This window comes from Thunnus thynnus, chromosome 1, assembly GCF_963924715.1.
Source record: "Thunnus thynnus chromosome 1, fThuThy2.1, whole genome shotgun sequence".
Classification (NCBI taxonomy): Eukaryota; Metazoa; Chordata; class Actinopteri; order Scombriformes; family Scombridae; genus Thunnus; species Thunnus thynnus.
The window spans coordinates 24,760,081-24,770,047 of record NC_089517.1 but is presented as its reverse complement, the minus strand read 5'-3'; the positions used below and the strand labels follow the sequence as shown (position 1 = coordinate 24,770,047).

The following is a 9,967-nucleotide window of genomic DNA, read 5'->3' as shown; positions in this document are numbered from 1 at the left end:
GACAAGAGCCGTGACACTGTTTACATAAAAGTTGGTAAACTCTTCAAGTAAAGGCGTGGACTCAGGGCTCTGTGGGAGCCAAACCATACCATCTGTTGCAGGACTCATCATTCTTCTTGTTGCTGAAAACAGTTCTTTATGACTCTAGCTGTATGCTTGGGGTCATTGTCATGTCATGAATAAATTTGGGACCAATCAGACACCTCCTTGATGTTGTTGCATAATGAATAAGTATCTAAACTCTAGGGTGCCTAAAACTTTTGCCTAAAATAGTACTGTGTATTTATACATATCCCATTTAGCGCATTAACTCTTTTTCGAAAAAGTCAAAAACCACGTCAAGCGAGCATAAAAACTGTTCTTTCAACGGTTTTTTCGGATTTTGTCTTTTACATCAACCTTTTCTAATGCAATACTTCAAAATGCGCATAAAATAGGTTGATGGATAGTGTTTTCTCAGATGTTGCTAATATATGACTGCTGGAGGCTGATCGTGCAGATGTTCTTTTATGCTGTATTATGTTAATAGGATGATTGTTGGGGCATATGCTGCTAGACAGATTTTCGTGTGAACGGACAATAAAGTTATATCTTATTTGTTGTCATCTCATTATGTTTCAACTTTTCTGAAAGATCAGTTGAAGAAACCCTATATGCAAAGAATACACTGGAGGCTAACGGGACATTTTCTCCTTAAAAATTATGTCATAAATACTTTTTAAATAAGAGTCAAGGTTTATTGTCATTACAAAAAAACAAAAATGCACGATGAAATGTGAGGGTGCCCCCCCCTCATGCTGGATATTTTAGAGGAAAAGTTAAAAAAATACATTTAAAACATTAAAAAATGAAGACTACAATAAATTAGGGAGCTGCTCTCTAATCTAAGTAAAGGGAAAGACTGTATACACAAACATCAGGACAACAATGTAGATGCCTGACAATTGTCATGATATTGTATTGATATTGATATTGTACATCAATAGTGAAAACAAAAGTTGGATACAAGTTGCTTAAAGTTCACAAAGTTTGCACAAGTGACATTGTGATGCACTCGCGCTGAATGAGAAATGTGATACTAAGAATACGTAGAAGAAAAAGGAAGTTGTGCATGTTGCAAAACTTCCTGGGTTGGATTAAGAGTTGAGCTATGACCACAAAAAAACTAAAAACAACAAAGAAAAGTTTAATGCGATGCAAACTTTGGAGGATCTTTACAAGGCAGATCATAGGAGTGATGCTTCTTGGTACTCATTTATGGTAATTTTGTGTTAAGCAGTCTCACGCCATGAAAGAAGAAGCTGCCTGAAGTCCAGTGTTATGGTAGCAGATTTATCCCCTTGTGTCATTTCAGCATACATTTTTACACACAAGCCCTACTGAAATAATGTCAGCAGATAAAACAATCACAAAACAAACATTCTGCGTTGCTGCATACCACTAGAATATGAAATGTTTTTGTAATCTGGATGTTTGGGGGTGGAGGGGTGGGGGGCTGTGTCAAAATATAGTATTCATAAATTTCAAATGATATTGTGCATTCATGATACATACTCCCAAATAAATGATAACTGACAGATACAGTAGTGAATCTGGGACTAAATGATGTTGCAGGATTATTCTTTGGTTTTCAGGTTTCTGGGCAAAATAATACTGAAGCTACCATCTGCTGTGTGCTTGGCACCTGAAGATGACTGGGTACATACACACTGCACAGAGAGCAGAAGGACGTGAGGTCAGCCAATGGCCGCCTAATTGCTAATTTTTGCCCTGATCCCCCTAGCAGTTGTGCTGTTGGGTTAACGTGTCACCTGGGGTATAGTGTCGTTGTTTTTATTTGGCACTTGTTCGTCCTTTAGTGTGTGAGAACCATTCCTGTTGGATTGGTTTATAAAAAAAATTTAAAAAAGTAGTAAGCACACAAGCATAGGCAGTTATTTAACATGCAATTTGGCAGTGTGTATATATTTTCAGGGAACAGTCATTACTGTAATATACTCATTTAAAATACAGCTTATGTCACTTTCCAACAGATTTTAGACTGAGATTGAGTATTTACAATGGCAAGTCTTAAAAAAAAAGGCAGAGCAGAGAGGATTGGATCCTGATTGTAAAGCCAACATAGCATACAGACTCAGCTATAAACAAAACGTTCTTGAAAAAGAAAAAACAAATATGAAAATAATTCCTTCTTTTACAATACTCAGTCCTCTAACTGATGGCGTCAGAGAATAGTGCAGAATTCTGATGAAGTGACTTTTTCTTCATCTGCCGCTCAATCATCAAGTCAAACTCCTGTCTTTCTCTACAACGAAAAGAGATGGAAGAGCAACATTCATTAAATCATATTTAGTCCTTAGTGTAAATAATTCTTTATAGTTAAACTCATCAAACTCTTACCTGTTACTTATACATCGTCCTTTTAGGTACTTCTCTTCTGCCTTTTTTACTGAGATATTGTCCACCCCAGCTATGGCATAGATGATGGCCTGCACAGTAAGACAACAATCTTACAAACCTGTACCACAAACTGTAACCTGCGTATCAGAAGAGATACCAGCCCATAATAGAAAAACAAATAAAACACACAGATGAGCACTGATGAAAGCTTTAACTCACCTCAGGAAGAAGCACATCCAGGACAAAGGGGACACGTTCCATAGATTTCACCTCAACCAGGCAGGGAGCGTTCACAGCCGTTGTGTAGAGCTCATTTAGGTACCAATAGACTTGGTCCAACTGCTGGTCATCTTCTAAGTATATGTTCACCACCCGTCTGTTCACCACCCGTCTCCGATTAGCACTCTGGAAGGAGTGAAGCCATCTGGACTGCTGCTGCCCACGGATCACAGCCTGTAAGGGGAGTGATACAAGAAAAGTGGACTTTATTCAATCAGGGATTGGTGCTTTTTATGGATACCTTAAAGTCCCCCCTCCATTCAAAAATGTGTTTTGCTTATTGTTACATCACTTGGATGTTGGATCTTCACTGTGAATGATGTACTGATGTGCAGAGTTTGACACTAGAAGGCTGTTTTCACATTCATCTGCTGAAGGAGGCTTCCCTTCAAAAGCAGGATTTTGTGACATCACAACTAATTTAAAAGCTAACATGCTCGAGTGTGCAACCTACACAAGTGTTATGTGGAAACTAGAAATGTCCAGTGCATGTACACTGAGAATAGACTTTTCAGTGTAGAAGTAGTCTTGTGTCCAGCAGTTAAACTTGTGAAATGAACAATATTTACACATTCATAGATTCTTAAATGAGGGAGAAGGAGTAAATGTCATATTTTTAACTGGATAATTTAACTTTTTTGTGGAGAAAAGACACTAATTATTATTCAAGAGAGTATTATATGTCTTCAAACATTTCTAGAGGGGATCTTTAAGTGCTACATACAATACCTATTAAAAATATTAACCACATTTTTAACAATAGCTTATTGTTTCACCACATTGAAATCTCACAGTGGAGGTCATTGGTATTTCTTTCACACAACAGGAAAGAATTTACCGTAACATACAAAACAAAATAATTATGTGCAACAAACACCATCAACAAGATATTTGCATAGATAAATATGCACCCGCTTCTTTAGTAGAGGCACCTTTGGCAGCAACTACAACATAGAATCTATATGGACATGTTTGTTTCAGCCTGGCATATCTGGGCATGTCCCATCTGTCTTTGCAAAACTGGTTGAGCACTCTCGATTAACAGTGACCGTGAGTGAGCAGCAATTTGTTATTCGCCACATATTCCTGAGGTCTTGACTCAACCACTCCAGGACACTCGTAGTGGCCTACATCACTAGATCACTAGTGCCCTGTTCCTATGAACATGCAGTGCTTGAGGATGGCCTGCACTGGGTAGATTTGCAGCTGTCCTTTTCCTGATTTTTTTCCTTTAACAGATAGCTGATAGTAGAAAAGCAGACAGGAAACAACGGAAGAGAGCGGGGCATGCAACAAGGATCCCTAGCTGGAGTTGAACCAGGGACGTTGCCATAACGTGGCATGTGCAGTAACTACTCAGCTACCAGGGCGCCCCTTCATGATGTCGTTTTGACCCACAAACTGACTATCCTATATCCAGGAACAGGTGTGTTTAACTTAAAAGGTGGGTCACACCTTGATTGCATGCAAACAATCTCCACTTATCCATTTATTGTATGATATATTTGTAGTTAATTAAGATCCATTTGTTATTTTGCTTGAACATTTAAGATATTTTTCTGTTCGGCCTAATAACATTTGCCACTATTCAATGTTGTGAAACAAAGGATGAAAAAGCCAACCGGTTGATGTAAAGTACTAAATGGGTTTGTAATGTTACACTCATCAGCTTAAATGCTGCAACGTGATATCATCTGAGCAGGCATAGTTCATGTCCAATTAAAGCTACGATCATGAAAATATGTTTCTCATTACGTGCAAAACATTGGAGTTCTTCTAGTTGGAGCATACTTCCAAGTAAAATATCCATGGTCATTTTATCAGAGTGTGCAAACTAGGATGGCCTTAGTGCTACTAGACACACATCGTCTCCAGTAATGGTTTCTGTGTTTAAGGCTCAGCAAAATGGATCTGCAGTAATTTGCATTGAGAAAATGTTTGTTCATCCAAGAACTGGATACAAAAGTCTCCATTAATCATACCAGAAGGCGTCCCTCCACCATGCGCTGCTTCACGATGAAATGTACAAGTTTCTCATTAGCGCGGTTGTGGGCAGCATGGGTCCGGTCTGGCAGCAACCTCTTTGAAGTCCTGCTGACCTCTTCCTGCTGTTCACTAAAGCTGTCCTCCTTGTGATCATCACACGGCTCCTCCATCATCGAATCACTGGCGATGGTTAATCTCTCTGAGGCTGCCTGAGGATACATCCTCCTCACGGGATAGCCTGGAGTAGTTAAAAGACCAATAGTAAGGAGCATTGTCAGGACCAGAGCTGCAGGGGTACTTGAGTTTTCATTGTGTGATGCCGTGTTAATGAAGGTTATGCAACAGAACTTACTCATGTCATGAGCAAAGTACTCGATGAAGGAGCCAGAAAAGGAGCCACATGCTACAAAGACAAAACATTATTAATACTGCTAGAAATGCAGTGGTATCAGAACAATATTATATAATGCATGTAAACATTAATGTTATTTGTGTAAGCATTAAATGGACACCCCCCTCCCCCTTACCAATCCGTATACTGTAGTCTGCTATCAGCTGCAGGGACCACTGGATTGCAGCATCATAGTTTTCTTTGGCTTTACACTAGGACAAAACCAAATATGAGAAACAGTAACAGTCTGCCACCAGTGTCAGGAAAACATAAATAATGAATTAGTATTATTTATGAATAGCTCTTACCACCAGCTCATTAGCTCCTTCACAGTCAAAAGGCTTCAGGGTTTTCAGAGCCACAGTAAACCTCAAAGAACACAAACATCAAACTAAAAAAACCAAACTCCTGATGATTTCAAAGTGTGCCAGCAATTCACCCAATATTTTGTTTAAATATCTCTGATTTGTGCATTCAGGTTTAATGACATCACATCTACAGTGGCCCTGAGGTGCAAAACACAACAACACTGGATAAAACATAAGAGCATTTTAGAAAAACACATTTCACAAAACACAATCACAAAACAGAACACAAACACATATTAGCGTGATTTAGTGTTAGAGATCCCTACAACCCACAGTGCAGTCCAATACACTTTACAAACACACAGGCATTAAACAACAAATAGCAAACAGTGAGAAAGATAAGTCATTTTCTACCCCTTTTTTTGGTGAATCATTGGGTCATCAATGAACATGATGCTGGCTTTTCTCAGCTTCCGGTTGACACTTTTTACCTGCAGAGAAAAATAAATATTAAAATAATATACAAACCAGGCTTTCATGTTTTTTTTTTAATTTTGTTCAGTCTTAACCGCAGATTGTATATTGGGTCACCAATATATCACGCCCATAATGATCTTTAATCAATTTATATAAGTCATTAATTATTTAAGTCATTAATTAAGAAAAATGTCACCTCAAGCTTCTCAAATGTGAGGGATTGCTGATTATCTAGATATAGGCAAACATCTTAGGAAACAATTGTGTATTGTAACATCTAGAAACTTGTAATGTTTGTGCTTATGAGAAATAAATGATCCACAGTTTTTTTTCACTCACCAATGCAGGCCAGAATGGATAATTTCTAAATTTACACCACACAAACACTCCCTCTGTAATGGATGGGGGCTCTGAAAGAAAGGATTACAAACATTAACAGTATGAACACACAGTTGAGTCCACTTCTAGTCCTTGCAGAGCTTATTTGCATTCAATCACTGCATTCTCGCTCACTTTTGTCCACCTGCATCAAGAAACTTGGCAGCTCCTCCGCCTCCTCCTCCTCACTTTCCTCATCTTCCTGGAAGGACAAAGATGGCAGCTGCTCTTCATGGTGACTTAGCTCTATAGACAGATCTGAAGACAGCAAAGACTCATCTTTTTGGGGAGGGCGGGGGTGTAGGGGAGGACAGCAATAACAAAAAATTAGAACAGAAAACTTTTCTCACCTGAATTATTTTAAATTGTAAGATGCTCTACAAGCAGTAGTTGCTACCCTAACAGATTAAAATCAACACAGAACAATATATTTAAGACAGATTCTGCAACCATTAGATGACTTTAGATTGTGAGGGAAATCTGACAAGTGTTATGTTGACTCTGTACAGTATGAGGTAGACACTAAGATGATTTACCTTGCTCTGCTTCATCAGGCTTCGTCAGCTCAAATCTTGGTCTACAACGTTCTGATGACTGAGTAGTAGTGTCTATTTCTGAATTCTCTGTCTCCATTTCCTGTTTCCTGCGACGCCGGCACTTGGCTGGAGGACCATTGCTTTGACTGCCGGTCTGCGTTGGTTCCTTTGTTGCACTTTTTCTAGCTTGTCTTCGCTGGGCCGAACGACCCCTCCTAAATCTGCTCTGAGAGTCTGACTGACTGCATGGCGAATCTCCCTCGGATGCCTGCGACAGAACAAATGTAAGAGGAGCTGAGGAATAGCACTGAAATTAACTGCAAAAAAATATGTGGACTAAGAATTCAGAAATAAAAAACATGATCAGGAAAGATATGATCAAACACCTTTAATTGTTTGGTGAACTTAGTGCACTCTAGCTCTACTTGTTTTGCTCCAGCAGGTGATGTGGAGGTGTTGGACGGGTTGTCAATGGCTGAGCTGCGGACTGGTGTGGAGGTCTGGTAGGCTCCTTGTATCTGTGCTGTTTGTCTCCTGCTTCTTTTTGGAGTACTTGATAAGGGACATGCAGCAGACTGGCTGTCAATGGTAAGATCACAGCCTGGCAGAGCACTTGATTCCTCTGTGGCTTGAGATGAAAGAGTTTCTGAGTTAACTGTTTCTGTTGAGGTCATTTTGGGATCCCTTTTTCTGGTTTTCCGAGTTCCCCCTGAAAGATGTATATTGTATTTTGGTGGGTTTAATTATAGTATACACGGTCATGACTCTTTTGCGATTTAGATTTGCTTCATATGTAGACTTGCATGACCCTCTTGTGTCAGCTTTAGCTTTATAATTGTTTACAAAAATCAGAAAGTGACTTGACAAGATTGGCTACCTTTCATTGTTCTAAGAGTTGGTGCAGTCCTCTCGCTGGAAAGATTTCCCCTTGAGTTCAGTGGATTATCAAGATCAGACATGAATCAGGGCTGATTTCATTCATCTGCGTGTCTCCAGTGAAGGTGACAGGCAGGTTAAAGGTTTGACAGCTGTAACAGAGGAGAGTGAGGGAAAGGTCAGGAAATATTATTCAACCAACCTACAACTTTTGGCCTCTGCTGGAAGACACTGAGAAGGTCGTACATTCCCTTAAGGTATTTTTGTTTTTGGCCACGAGACGAATGCCAGTTTTCACGCTGCAATAAATACATGCGTTTAAATACAGACGCCAGGTAACTTAATGGGCATACAGGAAACGCCTGTCGCCATGAAAACGAGATCTTTTTAAACGTTCTTTATTATACTAAATTTGAATACAGGAAAAAACAGGATCATAACATACTTTGCATTAGCTAATGTCGTAAACTAGCTTACCACCACAGTTGTTAAGGCCTTAAAGAGTAATTCTCCTTCGTGTCAAACATAACATTTACAACAGTGCCTCCCTGCGTACGTTCACGTTACTGCAAGACAGACTGGACAGTTCAACAGTTTTCCACAGAAGGCCTAGCATTACAGTACTTAGCAGTCACAATATGAGAGTGCAAACACCATGTTAAACCAACATAATATCAACGTTAAGCGTATTAATGACACATCACGACATGTGCTGTGAGTTTACACGGCAGTTAAGGTTAGTTTAAGGTTGCTAGTCGTGAAGCGGACGAGCTGAGACATGACATCGTTCTTGTGACTACTAGCATGTAGCATGTAAGTTAGGTGGTAAACACAAGCACCAGCAAAAATCCTGAGCATTTTTTGCTGGTGCTTACACAGACATGTGCACAGTCGAGGAAGTAACGTTAATTATTACGATGACATCCTCTCGCTAACGCATATCACGTGACATAAACATGAAACGTTAATTGCGTTATGTACCAGGTTATAGTTGGTAGGTAACTAATGAGCCTCCACAAACTTGGAGATTGAACCATGAACGCGATTGACAAGTTTTACCTCAGCAAAATTAAACAGTAACCCAGATAAACTAGTCACCTAAGTTACCTACCTTAAAAATTTTTTACATTCAACCTTTCGCTTAGATCGTTAGCGTCCAGTTTCAGTAAGTTAATTAAAGACTTCGGACATCGTCGGGCCTGCACACATGAGGAACTGCTAAACACAGCTGCGTCACATCTGCGATCAAGTATCAAACATTTGACATTACTATAGTGAAATCAACAAGTCGCACACACAACTCCTGTTCACCACGGAGGAACAGATAGGATAGGTGTCGTGCCAAAATACTGACCCTCTGATAGGAAGTGTACCCAACGCGGGAACGCGCATGCGTTCACTCTTCTTCTGCTTCTTCTTCTTCTTCTTCTTTTGGGCTGCGTCTCATTAATCGGTCAACATGCCCCCGCTGACTTCCCTCGGCAGAATGACAAGTGTTGCAGTTGCAAACTCAGGAGCGAGTGATCAACGATGGTCACTCAGCGCTGCAGATTAACTACTGTGCATTGCGGTTTCCCGTCATTTCCACTATGACGTCAACGAGCTGCTGTTTTTTACTATTTAAAACAGATGTTTGATGTCCTTATGTCCTTACACTGTTATGTTTTAGAAAGAATGTTCCCAACAAACTCGTTGTAACATTTCTGTTAAGTTTTTACTATCATACAAAGATGTGCTGTTTTTTTTTATGTCGTCTGCACTTCAGAACAAAAATAGTATTACATTATAAATCTTTTTATTATCTTAGCAAAATTTCACATTCACAAAAATACATTTTGTAACAGAAAACCTTTTTTTAATAAATAAAATGCCACAACACATAAAAACTCTTCAACAGTCTATAAACCCCAAAGCCTTAAAAACTCTTAGTATGTGTAAATTTCATAATAGTCTGAACTGCTGAACTTTTTTTTCTTCCTCTTTTTTCTTCTCTCATTATATCATTTATTTACTGCTTATCCCTTGGCATATATGTCTATTGATGTTTAGTACTGTTCAGTTTTGTGATAAACAAATAAAATACATAAATAAATGTTTATGATTGGAACAAACAGAAAGAGTGTCTGAGCAAACAATCTACAAGTGTAAGTTACAATATCCAGATAATCAGAGTATAATGTTGAAATCCAATTTTTGTCATACTATGGAATTTGCTTTATGCAATTACTTCACTAGAATGTTACAATTCTCCATTGTTTGCATTTAGAAACCCACGTTACTGAAATATGCTGTTTTGCACATCGTTTTCACATTATAGTAATGTTAGGACATGCAAT

The 9,967-nt window shown here is 39.0% G+C and overlaps 1 protein-coding gene across 3 annotated transcripts; it reads right to left on the bottom strand.

Annotated features, from left to right (window-relative positions):
• Window positions 1-1,166: 1,166 nt before the first annotated feature.
• On the bottom strand, window positions 1,167-9,138 carry LOC137184633 (PWWP domain-containing DNA repair factor 3B-like). 3 transcript variants are annotated; one of them, XM_067592480.1, is made up of 14 exons: window positions 8,986-9,138; window positions 7,633-7,783; window positions 7,142-7,464; window positions 6,756-7,023; window positions 6,355-6,498; window positions 6,181-6,251; window positions 5,779-5,855; window positions 5,365-5,425; window positions 5,193-5,268; window positions 5,018-5,068; window positions 4,662-4,903; window positions 2,620-2,853; window positions 2,401-2,489; window positions 1,167-2,305 (listed from the first exon to the last, which is right to left on the bottom strand). In XM_067592480.1, the coding sequence occupies exons 2-14, from the start codon at window positions 7,712-7,714 to the stop codon at window positions 2,212-2,214; spliced, it is 1,812 nt and encodes a 603-aa protein (XP_067448581.1). In that variant the 5' UTR covers window positions 7,715-7,783; window positions 8,986-9,138; the 3' UTR covers window positions 1,167-2,211. The 3 variants fall into 3 exon arrangements, with proteins under 3 accessions (XP_067448581.1, XP_067448592.1, XP_067448602.1); XM_067592491.1 differs by lacking the exon at window positions 8,986-9,138 and adding an exon at window positions 8,743-8,979; XM_067592501.1 differs by lacking the exon at window positions 8,986-9,138 and adding an exon at window positions 8,109-8,133.
• Window positions 9,139-9,967: the final 829 nt, after the last annotated feature.

Coding starts and splice junctions, on each gene's coding strand:
- LOC137184633 (XM_067592480.1), bottom strand. CDS start 7,714: ATGTCTGATCTTGATAATCCACTGAACTCAAGGGGAAATCTTTCCAGC. Junction 5,426..5,778: donor ATGATTCACCAAAAAAAGGG/GTAGAAAATGAC, acceptor GTGTTCTTTGAG/GTTTACTGTGGCTCTGAAAA. Junction 2,306..2,400: donor GGACGATGTATAAGTAACAG/GTAAGAGTTTGA, acceptor TTTTCGTTGTAG/AGAAAGACAGGAGTTTGACT.